We start from the raw sequence: 19,025 nt of genomic DNA, 5'->3' as shown, positions 1-19,025 counted from the left end.
GAGGCCCTGGCACAGGTGCCCAGAGCAGCTGTGGCTGCCCCTGGATCCCTGGCAGTGCCCAAGGCCGGGTTGGAGCAGCCTGGGACAGCACAAGGTGTCCCTGCCCGTGGAGGATGGAGTTCAATGATCCATAAGGTCTCTTCAAACTCCAACCCTTCCATGGTTCTACTTTCCCCATGGAAGGGGCCATGGCCACACCTGCACAGCAGGTAAAGCCTTTGAGCACCAGCAGAGCCTCACACACAGAAAAGTGGTTTGGTTTTCTTAAAACAATTTATTTCAATTTTATATAAAAACCATACAATCAACCACTTGGCCACTGCTGGTTTCCCAGCTCTCATCAGACCCTTTTCCCATGATAAAAAATACAAACCGTGACGATAGCTAAACACAGAGGTCAGGATTTTGGGAAAGCCCTTTGATTTTGGAAAGCACCTTTCAATGACTAATTACACCTGGCATGACAGAAGAGGAAATCAATCCATAATCTGGGGTACAGAAAAATAGAAATCTGCCTGTACACAGTAGTATTAAATACAATTGACAGTCATGGAGCATTCTTTGGTCTGTGCTGATCGAGTGCCTCATTGCACTCTCCATCACTAGGTTCGTGATCTGAGCCTGTGTGGGGCTGGCAGCGTGAGGTATTTTGGAGAGCGCCAGTGAAACCCTTTTTCCCTTCACGGAAAAGGGAAGAAGGACCCAATCCTGCCCCCCACAGCTGGGAGCACCTCAGTTCCAGGATAGGGAATGGGCTAAACTGTTCCATGCCCTGGAGCCAAGGGGGCCAGGAGAGGCCCAGACTACCCCAAAACCCCCCATCCCCACTGAGCCTGAGCTGGGGCCGCTCACTCACTCAGTGAGGGAGACACGGCCACAGGGTTCAGGAGGGGTTTGGCCACCCCGGACAGAGAGCGACGTGTGTCCAGAGGGGTGAAATGAGGCGGCAGCAGCGGGCTGGGGGTCCCTACTCGTCCTCCTCGCCGCCGCCGTAGAGCTCGGCCAGCTTGCGGAAGCGGCCGCCCCAGTCGTTGAGGTAGTCGTAGTCCTGGTCGCCGTCGGAGGCGGAGGAGTTGAGGGAGCTGAGCGAGGTGGCCTCCGAGCCGCTGCCCTCGTAGTCGAACACCAGCAGCGAGTCGTAGGGGGGGGCCGTGGGGTCCGTGTCGGCCGCCTTCAGGTTCTGGGGGGGCACAGGGGTCAGCGCCCGCGTCCCCCGAGCCCCTGGGTGGCAGGGACGCGTGGCAGGGACGTGTGGCAGGGACGTGTCACCCCCCGGGCTCTCAGCACTCACCTCGTCGATGAAGTTGCCGATCTCGTCGGGGTTGGCGGGGCGGGGCCGGTACTGGGGGGCCGCCATCAGCGGGGGGGCCACGTCATTGCGGATCACCTCGGGCCGCGCGTCCAGCCCCCGGTGCAGCTGGCTCAGGTCGTAGTCCTGCGGGGACAGGAGGAGTCAGGGCTCGAGGGACAGCCATGGGCACGGCCACCACCCCTCCAGCAAGCGCAGCCAGCCCACCTGGTCCTCCTCGCCACCGCCCTCCTCGTCATAGTGGTACACGTTGTCCCTCATGTCATCCTCGGGCGGGAGCAGTGGTTCCTTCTCCACCTTCCTCCTCCTCACGAAGAGCAGCAGCAGCAGCAGGAGGACTGCAGGCACAGGGATGGGTGTCAGGGCAGCAGGGAGGGGGTGACCCACACTCTGTCCCTCCCATCCCTGTCGCGGGTACTCACTGAGCAGTGCCAGGATGCCCCCCAGGATGCCCAGGATGGCGGGCACGCCCATGCCACCGGAGATGTAGGCTCTGCGCTCGCAGTTCTTGGCTGGCCCCTCGCAGCTGCACACCTGGGCTCGCACTGCTGTGATCTGATCCTTGCCCTGTGCATCCAGCAGCTTCAGGAAGATGCTGTACTCGCCCGGCTCCAGCTCCTTCTTCATGCTCAGCTTCACCTCGTCTTGGTGAACCACAGAAGCATTTGGGTTGGTAAAGGTCCCCAAGATTGAGTCCAGCCATCCCCCAGCACTGCCAAGGCCACCACTGACTCATTTCCACAAGTGCCATATTTACACAGCTCTCAAATCCCTCTAGGGATGGGGACTCCACCCTGGGCAGTCTCTTCCAATGCCTGAGCACCTTTACCATGAGTGAATTTTCCCCAATATCCAACCTAAATATCTCCTGGCACATCTCGAAGTTGTTTCCCCTTGTCCTGTATCTTAGGAGCAGATCCTGACCCTCACCTGGCTGCACCCTCCTGCCACTAAATTGTGGAGAGTGAGAAGGTTCCTCCTGAGCCTCGCCAGCTGCCTCAGCCACTGCTGGTGCTCCAGCCCCTTTCCCAGTTCTGCTCTGGGAACACCCTTGGCACTGGCACAGGATTTTGCCCCATGGCAGGTCCCCAGCCTAGCACTCATTGCAGGGCCGGCACCAGAGCAGGTGGCACCCACCTGGTTGCACCACGCTGGCAGTCCAGTTGCTGCCAGAGCCGTGCATCAGCTCTGCCTTGAAGGGGTGGGTGTTGGGGGGCAGGTCCTTGTCGATGATCTTCAGGATCTGCTCCTCGGGCTGCCGGTTGCAGATGTCGAAGCTCCGGGGCTCCGGCACGGGCCCGTTGTCATTCACATCCCCAAGCACGAGGAGCAGCGTGCCCGTGCCAGTGGCATAGTTTGGTGACCCTGTGGGACTAAGAGTCAGCGAGGCACCTCCATGGGGGGACACGGAGATGGGCACGGGGCAGCAGCTGGGCACCCTCACCGTTGTCCACGGCCAGGATGATGGCCTTGTAGGTGCTGTTGATGGCGTGTGCCGACTCCCGGTCCAGGGCCTGGGCTGCCGTGATGATGCCGTTCTCAGGGTCAATTTCCAACCACCCTGCGGGGTCACTGCCCATGCGATACCTGGGGGCAGCCAGGGGTCAGCAGGGGGAGAGGAAGGGGCACACGCTGCAGCACGGCCCCTCAGACATCCCAGCAAAGCCCCCGCCACCATCACCCTCCACTCACGTGATTTTCTGCCTCTGGTCCTTGTCGGGGTCCTGGGCTGTGTAGGAGGTGATCTGGTATCCCACTGGCACATCCTCCCTCACCTCCACCTGCTTGACTGGGGGTATGAAGATCGGGGCTTCATTCACGTCCCTGACCACCACCAGGACATTGGCTGTGGCAGGATTCAGCTCCACGGTGAAGGGGGCCTGGTTCTCCACTGACACCACGAGCTTGTACCGGCTCTGGGACTCATAATCCAGGCCCTGCGGGTGGGAGAGAAGCGGGGTAGTGCCAACAGGGAGTCAGCAGGTGCTGAGGCAGCCGTGAGGCAGCAGGACCCACCTTGGCAGTTTTCAGGATCCCGTCGTTGGTTTTGGGGTCAGTGGTGATCTCGAAGTCGCCCTGCGGGTCCCCGCTGCGGATGTGGTAGACGGCGTTCCAGGCCGGGGAGCCGGGCAGGTCCTGGTCTGTCACATGCAGCCGGGCCACCATCACCCCCACCTCGTTCTCGTTCACTGACGACTCATACTGCAGGATGGGACAGGGACAGTCACCGGTGCGGCCCCAGGCACCCCAGGCAGAGCTGGTGCCACGATGCCCGGGGAGGGCAGCGGCTGGGGCTGCGTGGTACCGTGGCGGGGTCGAACATGGGAGGGTTGTCGTTGGCATCGGTGACTTTGATGATGGCAGTGGCAGTGTTGGTCAGGCCAAAGCCTTCCTGGTCTGCAGCCTGGATGATCAGCGTGTAGTTGGGAGTGGTCTGCAGAGCAAAATCATCCCAGTTAGGGCTGGGGTGGGGACTGGGGTGTTCCCCTCCTCCAGGCATCACCTGCCTGCTCCTCCACCCTTCTCCAGCCTCGCTGTTTCCTGCTGGCACACAGGCAGCCGATGTCCCAGCTGCCCGCCCAAGGGGCTGGCACTGTACCCACTCCAGGGCTCAGCAAGGCTGGGGGCTCCTGGAGGGTCCCCAGCATAGCTCCTGTAGACACCCCTGCAGCCAGGGACAGTGACCCAGGGGTGGCATGTCCCAAGACCAGATGGACCCCAGGGCTGCAGTATCCCTTTCTCCCCACGGCACATCCCGCTGTGGGGCAGCCCAGGTTCCCTTGGGCTGTGACAAGGTGCCCACCTCCCGGTCCAGTCCCGTGCCAATGACACTGATGATGCCGTTGGCGGCGTTGATGGTGAACATGTCCTGTGCACCCTTGGGCTCCTCGCTGAGGATGGAGTAGCCGATGATGCCGTTGTTCACGTTGATCGCATCGTCTGCATCCGTAGCGTTCACGGTCATCACAGATGTGCCTGGACATGGGGACAAGCCAGGGAGGTGTTACTGATGGGACAGAATCCACGGGCCACCCTGGCACTGCTCACGCTCAGGGCTCTGCGTGGGCCCAGCTCAGAGTCCCCCACGTACCCGGCTTTGCGTTCTCCTCAATGTAGCCAACAAAGACCTGCTGGGTGAAGACGGGCCGGTTGTCGTTCTGGTCAGTGACGGTGATGATGATCTCCATGGGGTCTTCCACGGGCTGCCCGTTGGCCGACACGGCGTGGGAGAAGAGCTGCAAGGGCACAGTCAGCGTGTGTGCAGTGCCCATCACTGTCCTTGTCCCGCCACAGGTGTCCCCTCACTCACCTGGTATTTGTCCTTCTCCTCGCGGTCCAGGGGTTTTGTCACCTCCAGCCACCCCGTCTCCCGCTCGATGATGAACACACCCACGGGGATGGTGTCCGCCCCCTGCCCCGTGATGCTGTAGAAAACCTTGGTCTCCTTGTCCTTGTTGGATTTGATCTGGCAGCGAGGCAGGAGAAGGAGGGTGAGCCGTGTCCCAGTGTCCCAGGGATCCCTGTGGGCCCTGCCCGGTCCCCACGGGCACACCCACCTGCACCAGCTTCTTGGGGAAGGGCCCCCGCTCGTTCTCGGGGCAGTTGATGGGGGGGATGACCCAGTCCCTCTTCTGCCGCCGGAGGCCGTGTCCGTGCTCCGGGAATATCAGCACGTCTGGCACCGTGCCCTGTTGGGACAGTGGCTCTGCTCAGGGCCAGCCCCTTGCTGAGCCCTCTGCCCCAGGGGCAGGGGCTGCTGTGACCCAGGGAGTGGCACTGTGCTTCACCTGCTGCATCCGCTCGTGGTGTCGGTGCTGGTGCCGCCGGGGGCGCAGCGTCACCTTGGCTGAATGCCTCTTGCCCACGGTGTCCCAGGTGTGCACAGCAAAGGTGATGTCCCGCTGCTGGAGCTGCAGGGGCCGGGTGGCAGTGACGATGCCATCCCTGCTCACCTTGAAGCGCGTGTCATCCGGGAGGAAGGCGGCACGGCGCGACTCGCCACAGTCCACAAAGCTCACTGGGGACAGGGGACAGAGTGGCAGAGGGTTCTGGGGACGTGGGCACACACAGCACAGCCCTGCCCCGGCAGCCTGGGCTGTGGGGTCACAGCAGTGGTGGGGATGCTCCACACACAGTGACACATGCCCTGCCAGGATTCCATCCTGGGCACAACACACGGTGCATCCCTGCCCTGGCCTTGGTCCAGCATGGGACATGGCAGGACCTACCGTGCCACAGGATCCCAGCTAGACAGTGACAATGGGGCAAGTGGCACCTGGCACAGCACATTCCAGTCCCTAGCACCATGTATGGCATGGCACCAGGCACAGCACATCCCCATATGGGTGTATCCCTGTGGCACAGCGCATCCCCAAGCATGGCATGCCACCACCACTGTGCCTATGCTGCCCCAGCAGTTTTTCCAATAAAAACAAGGGCAGCAGTCATCCACCTGCACTGGCACCCAGTGCCCTGGCAGCCAGGCCCCTCAACCTGCCCAGGTACCTCCGGGACCCCAGCGCCGGGGGCAGGCGGGGGCCCGGTGCCGCTGGCTGGGCACAGCAGAGCTGGGCCGCCACGAGGCCGCGGTCAGCGGGCATCACATGAGCCGTGCCGTGCTCCCGAACAAACATCCTTTGTTTGGCACAGTTATTGGAGCCAGCGGCACCCGGGCTCCAAGCGCTGCCTCCACCGCCCCGCCGTGACCCGTGCCGGGGTGGGCGGCAGCGCCGAGCGGATCGGAACGGAACGGATCGGATCGGAACGGGGCCCGTGGGTTACGTCAGCCCACGAGCAGCCCAGGAATCCGGGCTGGCTGTGGGACGGAGGGGGAGCGATCGCTGCCCGCTGCCCACCACGGTGCCCCCGAGCCGGCCCAGGAGCAGCCGCCGGCGCGGTGCCAGCCCCGCTCAGCCCCACGGCGGGACCCCCGGCCGGGGCAGGCGGAGCCGGTGGGGCCGGCTGGGCAGGAACGTGCCGGGGCAGGCGGGGAGCGAGAGGCAGCCGCGGGCGCAGCCGCCGTGCTCGGCCCTGGCCCCGGGCCCGGGGGTGCAGCGGGGGGCGGCACGGAGCCCCCAGCCCCACGCTGGGTGCAATGAGCGCTCAGCCCGCACTGGGTTCGAGGAGAATGCTCTGAACCCGCTCCCCCCTCTCCCCCTTTCCAACTCCCCCCCTTCCCACCTGGCTGTGCACAACCTGTTTTTCCAGCTTGGCTGAAGGAGGGCTGGCCCCAGCGCTCCTCTCCCCGGGGCTGGCAGCTGGGGGGGTGGAGGGGGGCCCTCTCCTGGGAATGATGGGGGTGGGAGGAAAGGAGAGCTCAGGGAGCCCTACAAGGGGACCCCCCCGCTTCGGTCCCCCACCACCGCCTGCAGGACGCCGGGGCAACCAGACCGGCACAACCAGGCTGCCAAGCAGGGTGTGGGGCTGAGACCCCGCACAGGGGATCGGGGCAGCCCCCCAAAGCCACGTGCTGTGCTGTGGGGGCTCAGTGGGGCCGGGCACAGGCAGAGCAGGGTGTCCCCATCCCTGCAGTGCCACCACCCCGTGTGCCACACACGCAGCTGTGCCAGGGCAGGGGGCTCACCCCGGGTGAAGGTGCTGCGGGTGACACATCCCACTGACGTCACCCCAGTTTCGCTGTGACCTCAGACTCTCGAGGTTTCTCCACCCGGGACTGACGGGCACTGTGCCAGCCCCCACCGTGTCCCCAGCACCCCCTGAGCCCCCTGAGCCCCCCGAGCCGAGCCCCACGCGGGTGCTGTTGTTCCCGCTGCCGTTCGCCGCCCCGGCGCCGCGCGGGGCCTGCCTGGGCCTGTCACAGGGAAAACATCGCGCTCAACTCATCGAGCTAATTACAGGCCGGCTTGTCAGCCCTGCCACAAGCTGTGGGCTGCTCTGCGACCCAGCATGGCCTGGCATCCACCAGGCTCGGCCACCCCACGGCTGGCATTGCCCTGGCACAGCCGTGAGTCACTGGGTGCCACACAGGCCTCAAGGGCAGATGGTCCTTTCCTTCCTCCCACGCCCTGGCTGTGCCCGGAACCCAAACTGAAAGTGCTGGTGCCAGGACAGAGGATTTCCAGCAGGTCTGTGCTGCGGGGAAGTCAGCAGGGCTGCCGTCACCCTGGTATCAGGCCCAGCCCTGATGGACATCGGTTTGTGCTCATTAATGATCAACCACAAGGCAAACAAACACAATTCCTGGGATAGGGGCAGGGTCCAATTCCTGCCTCTCCCAGGCGAAGCCGTTACAGAGCTGAGGATGTTTGGGAGCCCTGGTGCATTACTGGGTGCTCAGTACCCCTCGGCCCTGTGCCCCCCAGCCACCCTGGCACACACACTGCGGTGCCAGCACCACTCTCTCCATGAGCTGGGGCAGATGGCGACAGCCACTGCACACAACCCCGGAGCCCACAGACCCTTTTGGGAGCCCAGAGTGGCAGCAGGTCCCCAGCACAGGGGTCCCCAGTGCCCCCTTGCCACACCAGAGCAGGGCTTTAGTCCCAACTCAGTGAGTGGGACACCACCATCCCCAAAAGCCCAGGAGCCCATCCTGGTGCCCGTCCCCCTGGCACCCCTGGGAGCGCACACAGTGGGTCCAAAGGGGGCTCGCCCAGGTGAACCCAGGGTGCCAGGTGAGGCACGGGGCAGGGAGGCGCCTGCGTGCCCCACACCCCGGCCTGCCGGCCCCGACAGGTCCGCGGCGCCTGAGTCAGCGCCGCCCGCGCCGGCGCGCCCCGGGGAGCGGCTGCCGCTGCCCCCGCGCCCGTTCCGCCGTGCCAGGAGCCCGTTCCGCCGTGCCAGCACCGGCTCTGCCCCCGGTGCGGCGGGTGCACACGCCAGGCTCTGCCCCCCATGCCACTGCCACCCCACCGCCACAGTGCCATCCCCGCCGGCACAGCACTGTCGCCACGCCCGTGGCCGTGCCAGCGCCCCTCGGGCACGGAGCCACGGCTTTTTTCGCCCACCCCCGTCCCCGTCCCACCCACCCCCCTGTACACGCAGTCCCGTGGCCATCCTCACAGTCCCTGTCCCCCACGGCCGGTTGTCCCGGTGTCCTTACCCCGGCCCAGGGCCCGTCCCGCCGCCACGCTGTCCCGCGGCACCGTCAGGGCGAAGGTCTCGGCGGCGAAGCCGGGCTGGCACGACGCTGCCCGCTGGCACAGCCGCTGCCCGCACTGCCCGGAGAGAGACGTTAGCACCGGGCGGGGTCCCGAGCGAGGTCCCGCGGCCCCGGCAGGGTCTCGGCGGGGTCCCAGGCGGGGTCCTGCCGCCCGTTCCGTGCCTCACCTGCAGCAGGAGCAAGAGGAGGCAGAGCGGGACCGAGCAGCCCGCCCGCCGCCCCATGGCCGGAGCCGCAGCCGGTGCCGGTGCCGGTTGGTGCCGGAGGGATCGGGCGCTGCCGCCGCGGAGTCGCAGGTGCGTCCGGTCCCCTCCCGATCCCTCCTCGCAGGTGTCGAGCCCTCGGAGAACCGCCCCGTCCCGTCCCGCCCCGACGGGAGGCGGTCCCGCCCCGCCCGCGCCCGGATCGCCGGTATTCCCGGTACCTCCGCCGCCCGGTGTCCCGGAACGCCCCTCGGTACCGGTGCGGTACTTCTCCCACGGTGCCCGGTGCCGTGGTACCACCGGTACCCCAGCAGCACCCGGTGCTCTGCCCGTCCCGGGTACCCCGGCTCCCCGTGCCTCTGGTATCCCAGCCCCAGGCACAGCCCCCGAGCTTTCCGTGCCTCCCCATCCAGGGCAGTGCGAGCAGGGGGTGCTGGGGGTCACAGGAGCCAGGGGCACCCCAGGGTGCCCCCACAGCACGGCCCCAGGTCCCAGCTCTGCAGCAGGGGACAATCACCGTACCCAGGGAGCCCTCGGGCAGGAAGGGCCCTCAGGATGCTGCAGTGCCCTGTGCCCCTCTGTCCCAAAGCACAGCACTGGGGGTGACCCTAGGGGAGGGGGCTCCCAGTACCATCAGCTGTCCCCACCCCATGTTTCAGGAGCTGATCCTGGAGCCAGTGGGAGACCCCCAGAGCTCGGGGTCCTGCCAGGGCCAGAGGCTGCTCTACCCACCCATGCCAGCACCCATGGGCATCTCAAGGGGTTGGGGTGGCAGCAGGGCTCTGGCTGCCCAGGACAGGAGAGATTTAGCACCAGGAATGCCCAATGCCACCAGTGTCACTCCCGTGAAGGACAGACATGTGGTCAGTGCCCTGCCCGTGCCCATCAGCACCCTTTGTGGGGCATGGGCACTGCCCTTGCATGGGTGACACTGCAGCTGTGCCACAGGTTCCACACTGCAGTGAGCAAGGGGGGTCACTGCAGGGCTGGGGGCAGCACCAATCTCCAGGGCACAAAGTGACACAGAGCCTGGAACATCTAAAAAAACCAAATCCTTTATTAAAACTGACCCAGCTCCCATCCCCGTGTCCGCAGCATCACACGCCATCATTCCATACCTTAAAAAATAGATAATAACCACAAAAACGCAGGCGAGGAGGTGAGGGGGCTGCGCTGGGGTGGGGGGCACGGCAGGGGGAACCCCCAAGGCACAAAAGCAGCAATAAGGCAGGGACAGCAGCGGGCTGGGGGTCCCTACTCGTCCTCCTCGCCGCCGCCGTAGAGCTCGGCCAGCTTGCGGAAGCGGCCGCCCCAGTCGTTGAGGTAGTCGTAGTCCTGGTCGCCGTCGGAGGCGGAGGAGTTGAGGGAGCTGAGCGAGGTGGCCTCCGAGCCGCTGCCCTCGTAGTCGAACACCAGCAGCGAGTCGTAGGGGGGGGCCGTGGGGTCCGTGTCGGCCGCCTTCAGGTTCTGGGGGGGCACAGGGGTCAGCGCCCGCGTCCCCCGAGCCCCTGGGTGGCAGGGACGTGTGGCAGGGACGCGTGGCAGGGACGCGTCACCCCCGGGCTCTCAGCACTCACCTCGTCGATGAAGGTGCCGATGTCGTCGGGGTTGGCGGGGCGGGGCCGGTACTGGGGGGCCGGCAGGAGGGTGGGGGCCACGTCATTGCGGATCACCTCGGGCCGCGCGTCCAGCCCCCGGTGCAGCTGCCGCAGGTCGTAGTTCTGGGGACACACACACACATGGAGAGGGGCAGAGTGAGACAGCCCACGCTGTCACCAGGCCCCTGACCCCCACACCCACCTGGTCCTCCTCGCCGCCACCCTCCTCCCCATAGTAGAAGATGTTGTCCCTTGTGTCATCTTCGGGCAGCAGCAGCGGCTCCTTCGTCACCTTCCTCCTCCTCACGAAGAGCAGCAGCAGGAGCAGGATGACTGGGGGGAAGAGTGCCATCAGCAGGGACGTGTGTGCCCCGCTGTGCCCAGAGCTGGGCTGTCCCCACAGCCCCACGAGCCCCACTCACGCAGCAGGGCCAGCAGCGCGCCCAGGGCGGCGAGGACGAAGGGCAGGGCGGTGACAGGCTGGGACCTCTGGGGACAGCCCTGAGCCTGCCCCTCGCAGGCGCAGACCCGTGCGGTGACAATGGTCACTTGGGCTCTGCCCGGCTGGTCCAGCAGCCGCAGGTACACGCTGTAGGTGTCGGGCTCCAGCGGTGCCACCAGCTGCAGCGTCACTGTGTCACCTACGTGAGATTGGGGGCTCAGGGACGATGCTCCAGGAACGCAGCCGTGGCACGAGGAGCCCCCCCGTGACGTTCAGCCCCCTGCAGTACCTGTGTCCCCCACCTCCACAGCCCAGCTGTCCCCCGAGCCGTGGGTGAGCTCGGCGCGGAAGGGGCCGGTGTTGGGGGGCAGGTCCCGGTCGGTGACGGTGAGGAGCTGGGGCTGGGGGCTGCGCTGGCACACGGTGATGTCCCGTGGCTCGGCCTCGGGGCCGTTGTCGTTCACATCCAGCAGGGTGAGGAGCAGCGTGCCCGTGCCCGTGGCCGGCGGTGAGCCTGGGGGAAACAGACCCCAAACCCGGGACCCTCATGGGGACATGGGTGACTGAGCAGGATGGGGACAGGGGGAGCCTCAAAGCCAAGACTTTCCCAGGGACAGAGACTCTCTGGGCAAGGGTGGAAGAGCGAGGAGTGATGCTGGAGGGGGCAGTCCCAAACCCAGGATCCTCAGGGGGCTGGGGTGCCCCGGGCAGGGGTGGGGCCACGCAGCCCCAGCAGGGCTCCATGCTGGAGCTGGGATGTGTTTCCTGGTGATGGCAGCATGTGCCCCTCACGCGGGAGGGGGAACAAGGGCCCTTTCATGTCCCTCACCATCATCCACAGCCAGCAGCACGGCCATGTAGGTGCTGTTCTTGACGAAGGGGGACTCGCGGTCCAGCTGGTCCCGCGCGGTCACCAGGCCGTTCTCGGGGTGCACGGCCAGCCAGCCCGCCGGGTCGTGCCCCACCAGGTACCTGGGGGCACAGGGGAGCTGGAGCTGCGGCAAGGGGCAGCAGAGACCCCCCCAAAGCTCCACTCCAACCCTGTCCCCGCTCACTTGATCCTCTGGCCCTGCGCCTTGTCGGGGTCCTGGGCCGTGCAGGCCGTGAGGGTCTGCCCCGGGGGCACATCCTCTGACACCGTGGCCAGCCGCACCGGCGGCACGAACACCGGGGCCTCATTGACATCCTCCACAGTGACTGTCACCGTGGCAGTGGCCATGGGCAGCTTCACAACGAAGGGGACCTCATTGGCCACTGCCACGTGGAGCACAAACTGCTGCTTGGCCTCATAGTCCAGACCCTGGGAGAGGGGGAGACACGGGCAGTGAGAGCGGGACGGGCAGGACCCCACCTGGCAGCACTGGGGTGGCAGGGGTGACACAGACCTGGGCGGTGCGCAGGACGCCCTCGTTGGTGGCAGGGTCGGTGCTGATGGCAAAGGCTCCGCCGTCGTTGCCGCGCAGGATGGAGTAGACGGCTCGCCAGGCCGGCGTGCCGGGCTCGTCCAGGTCGGTGACAGCCAGCCTGGCCACCTCCCGCCCGGCCACGTTCTCCGGCACGGCCGCCTCGTACTGCGGGTCAGGGCACCGTCAGCGCCGCGGCCCGGCGGGCACCGGGGCTCACAGCCAGCGGGGGGCCCACGTTACCGTTCTGGGGTCGAACTCGGGGGCGTTGTCATTGACATCAGCGATCTCGATGACGGCCAGCGCTGTGGTGGTCAGGCCCTCCCCATCCAGGTCAGCCGCCTGCACGGTCAGCGTGTACTCCCGCACGCGCTGCGGTGGACAGACAGACAGACAGACACCGTGTCAGCCCCTGCCCGGGCTGGGACCCTGCCCCCGGTGCTGCAGAGCCCACCTCCCGGTCCAGGCCGCTGGCGATGACGCTGAGGGTGCCCGTGGCCCGGTTGACAGTGAACATTTGGGGATGGGGCTCCCGCGGCTCCTGGCTGAGGATGGAGTAGGCGATGACACCGTTGTAGGTCTCCGCTGCGTCGTCCGCATCCGTGGCTGTCACCTGCATGATGGAGGTGCCTGCGGGTGTGGAAGTGCAGGTGAGGGGGATGTTGGGGGGCACAGTGCCGGGGCTGTGCCCCAGGAACATGGCTGGTGCAATGCAGAGCTTCCCCAAGGCACGGGGTCCTACCTGGCAGAGCTCCCTCTGGCACAGAGCCCCTGAACACCTCCTGTGTGAACTGGGGCTTGTTGTCATTCTGGTCTGTCACTGTCACAATGATCTCCATCGGCTCCTCCACTGGCTTCCCGTTCTCAGACACGGCATGGGAGAAGAGCTGCGGGGTGGGGTGTGAGTGGGGCCCTGGCAGAGCACCCCAACATCCCCCTGGTGTGACTGGGGGCCCTGGCAGAGCACTCCAACATCCCCCTGGTGTGACTGGGGCCCTGGCAGAGCACCCCAACATCCCCCTGGTGTGACTGGGGCCCTGGCAGAGCACCCCAACATCCCCCTGGTGTGAGTGGGGCCCTGGCAGAGCACCCCAACATCCCCCTGGTGTGAGTGGGGGCCCTGGCAGAGCACCCCAACATCCCCCTGGTGTGAGTGGGGCCCTGGCAGAGCACCCCAACATCCCCCTGGTGTGACTGGGGGCCCTGGCAGAGCACCCCAACACCCCCCTGGTGTCCCCAGGCAGGAGGCACCTACGTGGTACTTGTCGATGTGCTCGCGGTCCAGCGGCTGCGTCACCTTCATCCAGCCCGACTCCTTCTCAATGGTGAAGATGCCCTCGGGAGGGGCATCTGCTCCCTGCCCTGTGATGCTGTAGAAGATCTTGGTGTCTCTGTCCCGGTTGGATTTGATCTGGGAGGAGGCGCAGAGCAAGGGATGGGCTCAGCATCCCCCAGCACCCAGCTCCCCTGCCCAGACCGACTAGTGTCGTACCTGAACCAGCTTTTTGGGGAAGGGGCCCCTCTCATTCTCAGGAACCTTGATGGGGGGGATCACCCAGTCCCTCTTCTGCCTCCTGAGAGCAGCTCGAGCCCTGGGCAGCTCCTGCGGGCCGGGGGTGAGTGAGGGCACGGCCGGCGGGGGCAGCAGGGGCGGGGGATAGGCGGTGCAGGGTTACCTGGGGGGAGCGCCCGCTCTCTGCGGGAACCGGGGCGGGCTCTGGCTGGCCAGCGGCATCCCGGGGGGGCACGGCGAGCGCCCTGCCCACCCCCGGCAGCCGCACGGGGTCCCCGTCCTCCCGCTCCCCGACATCGGGCTCCTCCGCGCCGTTCGGCCCCGCGCAGCCTCCGGAGCGCCCTGCGAGGGTGAGGGGTCAGGGGGACGGGGGGAACCGGTCCCCGACACCCCCGAGCCGCAACCACAGCGCCAGGAGCCCGCAATCCCCCGCAGAGCCGGGGCGGAGCGGGGCAGGGAGCGGTGGAAGGGGCGGAGAGGGCACCGGGAGCGGGGCAGGAACGCCGAGCGCCGAACGGGAGCGCGGTGGAAGTTTCGGTGGAAGTTTCGGCTTTGTTTCACTGATGATGGGAAATTCCTGGGCGGGCAGAGCCCTGCCCCAGCCCCCTCCCGGTGTGTCACCCCCTCGGGGCTCCCAACCCCCCGTGGCCACTGAATGTCCCTCCCCGCCTCCCACGCTGCGTCCCTCGTGCCGGACACGGCCCCGGCTCCGCACCCCCCGGGCAAGGATTAGGGGATTAGCGGGGCTGAGCCAGCTCCGGGCGGGGCCGGGGGGGCTGCGGGAGGCGTGCGATGGGGCAGGGTGGGGGAGCGGTGCCCCACGGCCGCTCCACACCGGAGGGACCGAGCCCGGGGGCGGCGGTGGGGCCGTGCGGGGAGCAGCAACCGTGCCCCGAGGGCAGCACCGGGGCCCCTCCCAGTCGCGATGGCCGCGATAAGGGACTTCAATGGGGCCGGAGGGGCATCATTCGCCGGCAAACGGGACACGGGGAGCCCGGGGAAGCCCCCAGCCCCGCTCCCCAGCTGTGGCCGGGTTGCTGTGCCCTCCGAAGGGCGGGCGGCACAGGGGGCACCCCGCCCTGTCCTCAGGGGTCCCTCAGGGCACCGAGCCCGCTGGGTGCCGAGGCGGAGCCGCACGGTCACTGCCGGGGCCGTGAGCTGCCCACCGAGGGGGGTCGCAGTGGGGTGGGCAGACGCCCGCCCGTGCCCACAGCAGGGGCCTGGCAGCGCCCACCGCCAGCCCTGGCAGGCTGAGCTGATGGAAAAGGGATGCGAAACGGGATGTGGTGTCCACAGCAGACAGAGGTCGAGGCCCCTCCCTGGCACTTACCGCCAAGGAGAGCTTTTAGCGCTCCCGCGGCCATTAGAGGAGCGCTGGCTCCGGCCGCGTTCCCGGGCAGCCCCAATCCCCCGGGAGCCGCCGAGCGAGGAGGGCACCGGGCCCGGGCCCAGCCCCGGCACCGAGCCAGGAGCTGGCAGCAGCGAGACCCTGCCCGGCCTCGGGCCGGCCAGAGCCCGCACCCCGCGGCCGGAGGAGGGGGGCCCTGGGGCTCCCAGCCCCATTGCCAGCCCGGCGCCGGCCGCCCACCCTGCGGAGACCCAGCCCTGCCCGCAGCGGGTGCCCACGGCTGGGCCAAAGGCGCTGGCATCAGCCGCCTCCAGCCCAGGGAGAGCAGACGGGCACCGCCAGCCCCGCGGGGCACAGCCAGGCCCACGGCCGAGCCCCACAGCCGGGGCAAGCACAGCCCTAGAGCACAGGGCACAGCCAGCCCCACGGGGCACAGCCAGCCCCACGGCCGAGCCCCTCACCCGGGGACCCCCGCCAGCCCCACGGCCGAGCCCCACAGCCGGGGCAAGCACAGCCCTAGAGCACAGGGGCACAGCCAGCCCCACGGCCGAGCCCCACAGCCGGGGCAAGCACAGCCCTAGAGCACAGGGCACAGCCAGCCCCGTGGCCGAGCCCCTCACCCGGGGACCCCCGCCAGCCCCACGGCCGAGCCCCTCACCCGGGGACCCCGCCAGGCCCACGGCCGAGCCCCTCACCCGGGGAGGCACAGCCCTAGAGCACAGGGCACAGCCAGCCCCACGGCCGAGCCCCTCACCCGGGGACCCCGCCAGGCCCACGGCCGAGCCCCTCACCCGGGGAGGCACAGCCCTAGAGCACAGGGGCACAGCCAGCCCCACGGGGCACAGCCAGCCCCACGGCCGAGCCCCTCACCCGGGGACCCCCGCCAGCCCCACGGCCGAGCCCCTCACCCGGGGACCCCCGCCAGCCCCACAGCACCGCGAGGTCCTCCCGAAAAGCAGCGGCCCCACCGCCGGAGGCAAAGCGGTCCCGATCCCGGCGGTGAGGGAGGCCCTGCCGCCCCCCCGGTGCTCGGGGCCCCGTCCCGGTCCCGATGGCGGCCCCAGCCGGTCCCCGCGGTGTTCCGGGGGTCCCGGTGCCCGCGCCCCGACGGTGCGAGTTACCTGCGGCGGGGAGCGGCCCGCGGCGCAGCCCCGGGAGGGCGCACGGCGGGGCCGGGAACCGGGCGGCCGCGGGCAGGAGCGGGGAGAGGAGGAGGAGGAGGATGGAGAGCGGGCAGAGCCCGGAGCGCGGCCCCCGCATGGCCCGTCCGTTGCTGCCGCCGCCGCCGCCGCCGCTCCGGTCGCCGCCCGCCGCGTCCCGCCCCGTCCCGCCCCGCAACGCCCCAGGTGAGGCGGCGGCCGCGCAGGTACCGCCCCGCCCCGGAGAGCGGCCCCAGCGCGCCCCAGGCATCCCCCGGCAATGGCCCGGACCCCTCCGTTACCCCGGGACCCTCCTACCGGGGGCTCACCCCCTGCAACACCCCCGGCAATCCCCGTTACACCGCGGCGCGCCTCTGGAAAGCTCCGGCAGCCCCCGACACAACAGCCCGATACCACCGGGCACCCCCGGTATTCCCCTGCAGCCCCACGGCAATCCCAGCACCCCACGTCACCTCCCGGTAAAAATCCAGGCACAGCCCGGTACCCCTCGGGCACCGACCGGTGCTGGAACCTTCCATGCCCTCCGGGCACACCGGCACCCCTCTGAATGCTCCTGGCGATCCGCAATCCCTCCCGGGAGCCCTGGGGCACCGCCTGGCAGCCTCTTGGCACGCCCTGGCAACTCTCGGCAATCCGCGATGCCTCCCCGGTCACCCCGTTACCCTGCGGGCACCTCCCGGTCTGCACCCATCAGCATCGCCTTGGAGCCCCCTGGCACTCCCCGGTAGGGCCTGGCAATGCTCGGGCACCGCCCGCTCCCCGCCGGGCACCCCCGCTCTCTCGGTGCCGCCCCCCGGTGCCCCTCAGGGCAGCCCGGTGGGCACGCTCGGGCATCCCGGTTTCCCCAGGCACCCTCGCGGTGCCGCCGTCCGTCCCTCCCGCTGTTCCCGCGGCACCTCCCAGCACCGCCCCGCAGGAACAGCCCCCTCCCCGTTCCCCCGTGCCACCCCCGGGCGCCTCCTCCCCGTTTGCCGCCCATGGGTGCGCTGGAACTCCCGGGGGGGTCCGTGTGTGCCCCCAGCCCCACTGCACTGGGGGCTCCCACCGAGGGACAGCCCCGGGGGGCTCCTGGACCCCATCGTCCCCCCAGCCGGAGCAGCATCTGCTGTGCTGGGTCCCCGTAGGGCGCCCCCAGACCCCCCCGGGCTGGCAGCTCCCAGAGCCGGTTCAGCCCTCCCGGCCAAGGTCACTGACGCAGCAGGGAGGGCTCCCAGCAGGCACCTGGGGAGCCGCCGGTGCAGCTGCAGCCATGGCACCCGGCAGCTTCAGCCTCCTCCTCCTCCTCCTCCTGCTGGTGGGACCCTCGCGGTGGGGCCGGGGGTGCTGCACGGCCGTGCCCCGGCGGGTTCGGGGCAGAGCCGTGTCACCGAGCCGTGTCACCGAGCCCTGCAGCGTCTCTGTCCATCCCACAGGACGTGCTGACCTTGCCGGGGCACGGACACGGCCTCCGGCGGCAGAAGAGGGACTGGGTCATCCCCCCCATCAACTGCCCCGAGAACGAGCGGGGACCCTTCCCCAAGAAGCTGGCGCAGGTGGGTGTGCCCGTGGGGACCGGGCAGGGCCCACAGGGATCCCTGGGGCACTGGGACACGGCTCACCCTCCTCCTCCTGCCTCGCTGCCAGATCAAATCCAACAAGGACAAGGAGACCAAGGTTTTCTACAGCATCACGGGGCAGGGGGCGGACACCATCCCCGTGGGTGTGTTCATCATCGAGCGGGAGACGGGGTGGCTGGAGGTGACAAAACCCCTGGACCGCGAGGAGAAGGACAAATACCAGGTGAGTGAGGGGACACCTGTGGCGGGACAGGGACAGTGGTGGGCACTGCACACACGCTGACTGTGCCCTTGCAGCTCTTCTCCCACGCCGTGTCGGCCCACGGGCAGCCCGTGGAAGACCCCGTGGAGATCATCATCACCGTCACTGACCAGAACGACAACCGGCCCGTCTTCACCCAGGCAGTTTTCCATGGTTCTGTGCAGGAGGGAGCTGAGCCAGGTGGGAGCACTGCCAGCCCCTGGCAGGCAGCAAGGGAGGGGAGTGTGACAGGTCAGCAATAACCACCTGCTCCAGGCACGTCGGTGCTGAGGGTGCTGGCCACCGACGCAGACGACGCTGTGAGCTCCAACAATGGCATTGTGAGCTATTCCATCCTGAGCCAGGTGCCGGACAAGCCCCAGCCCGGGATGTTCACCATCAACAGCCACTCTGGGCTGCTCTCTGTGGCCGTGCCGGGGCTGGCGGCAGAGGTGAGCCCCGGACTCAGCCCCCACCCTCGGCAGCTCACCCTGCACTTGTGGGTGACACAGCCTCTTGCCACAGCTGGTCCCTGAATACACCCTGGAGATCCAGGCTGCTGACCAGGAGGGATTCGGGCTGCGAGCCACGGCCACCGCCCGCATCAGGGTGCAGGTGAGAGGCTGGGCCTGGCCCCGGTGCCCTGGTGGTGCAGAGGGCAGGGCCAGGCCGTGCTGAGGCCGGGGCAGAGACAGGGCCAGGCCGGGGCAGAGGGCAGGGCCAGGCCGTGCTGAGGCTGGGGCAGAGACAGGGCCAGGCCGTGCTGAGGCCGGTGCTGGCTCCTGACAGCCCCACGTGCCTGGCTGCGGCAGCAGCGATGCGCTCCAGGTGCTTTCCACGGTGGGAGGCGAGACTGGGAGGGCAGCCGGGCTGTGGCTCCTCCCGGCCCGGTGCCCCAGCCTCCCACCAGGCTCTGGGCCGCTCGCCCCAGGGCCCCAGCCTGCCGCAGCGTGGGTGCCAGCGGCGCTCCTGGGAAGCCGCCCGTGCCGGCTCAGCCCAGCCGGGGAGGAGCACCCGGTTCTGCGGGAGCCCCGTGCCAGGATAGCGGCATCCAGCCACGCCAGCTCCACCGGGAGAGGCCGTGGCGCCAGGAAGGGAGGCCAGGGATGGCGTTTTGTGTGGGGGCACC

The 19,025-nt window shown here is 68.2% G+C and overlaps 2 protein-coding genes across 2 annotated transcripts; both read right to left on the bottom strand.

The window, feature by feature from the left end:
• Window positions 1-967: 967 nt before the first annotated feature.
• LOC131089641 (cadherin-1-like) lies at window positions 968-8,656 on the bottom strand. The gene is made up of 16 exons (XM_058034473.1): window positions 8,600-8,656; window positions 8,373-8,487; window positions 5,098-5,327; window positions 4,867-4,998; window positions 4,620-4,775; window positions 4,401-4,545; window positions 4,113-4,285; window positions 3,615-3,743; window positions 3,326-3,511; window positions 3,002-3,246; window positions 2,754-2,896; window positions 2,447-2,674; window positions 1,732-1,953; window positions 1,517-1,647; window positions 1,292-1,435; window positions 968-1,180 (listed from the first exon to the last, which is right to left on the bottom strand). The coding sequence occupies exons 1-16, from the start codon at window positions 8,654-8,656 to the stop codon at window positions 968-970; spliced, it is 2,649 nt and encodes an 882-aa protein (XP_057890456.1).
• A 1,016-nt stretch (window positions 8,657-9,672) lies between these two features.
• LOC131089309 (B-cadherin-like) lies at window positions 9,673-16,349 on the bottom strand. Its single transcript, XM_058033985.1, has 18 exons — window positions 15,848-16,349; window positions 15,401-15,455; window positions 14,922-15,338; window positions 14,427-14,533; window positions 13,755-13,933; window positions 13,571-13,681; window positions 13,334-13,489; window positions 12,821-12,965; window positions 12,533-12,708; window positions 12,322-12,450; window positions 12,061-12,246; window positions 11,731-11,975; window positions 11,505-11,647; window positions 10,965-11,189; window positions 10,656-10,874; window positions 10,436-10,566; window positions 10,213-10,356; window positions 9,673-10,102 (listed from the first exon to the last, which is right to left on the bottom strand). The coding sequence occupies exons 1-18, from the start codon at window positions 16,347-16,349 to the stop codon at window positions 9,890-9,892; spliced, it is 3,483 nt and encodes a 1,160-aa protein (XP_057889968.1). The 3' UTR covers window positions 9,673-9,889.
• Window positions 16,350-19,025: the final 2,676 nt, after the last annotated feature.

The sequence above is a fragment of the Melospiza georgiana genome, chromosome 14 (genome assembly GCF_028018845.1).
Source record: "Melospiza georgiana isolate bMelGeo1 chromosome 14, bMelGeo1.pri, whole genome shotgun sequence".
NCBI classification, from domain to species: domain Eukaryota; kingdom Metazoa; phylum Chordata; class Aves; order Passeriformes; family Passerellidae; genus Melospiza; species Melospiza georgiana.
The sequence above is the reverse complement of the archived record's forward strand: the minus strand, read 5'-3'. Positions and strand labels throughout refer to the sequence as shown.

Bases quoted from the DNA above. Each gene is read 5' to 3' on its own strand.
- LOC131089641 (XM_058034473.1), bottom strand. From the start codon at position 8,656: ATGGGGCGGCGGGCGGGCTGCTCGGTCCCGCTCTGCCTCCTCTTGCTC. The intron at 8,488-8,599 runs GTGAGGCACGGA...CTCTCCGGGCAG, and splicing joins TCCTCTTGCTCCTGCTGCAG to TGCGGGCAGCGGCTGTGCCA. The intron at 3,512-3,614 runs GTACCACGCAGC...CCCATCCTGCAG, and splicing joins CCATGTTCGACCCCGCCACG to TATGAGTCGTCAGTGAACGA.
- LOC131089309 (XM_058033985.1), bottom strand. From the start codon at position 16,349: ATGCCTGGGGCGCGCTGGGGCCGCTCTCCGGGGCGGGGCGGTACCTGC. The intron at 15,456-15,847 runs GTGAGGGGCTCG...CCTGTGCTCTAG, and splicing joins GGGCTGGCGGGGGTCCCCGG to GGCTGTGCTTGCCCCGGCTG. The intron at 11,976-12,060 runs GTCTGTGTCACC...CCCCTCTCCCAG, and splicing joins GCGTCCTGCGCACCGCCCAG to GGTCTGGACTATGAGGCCAA.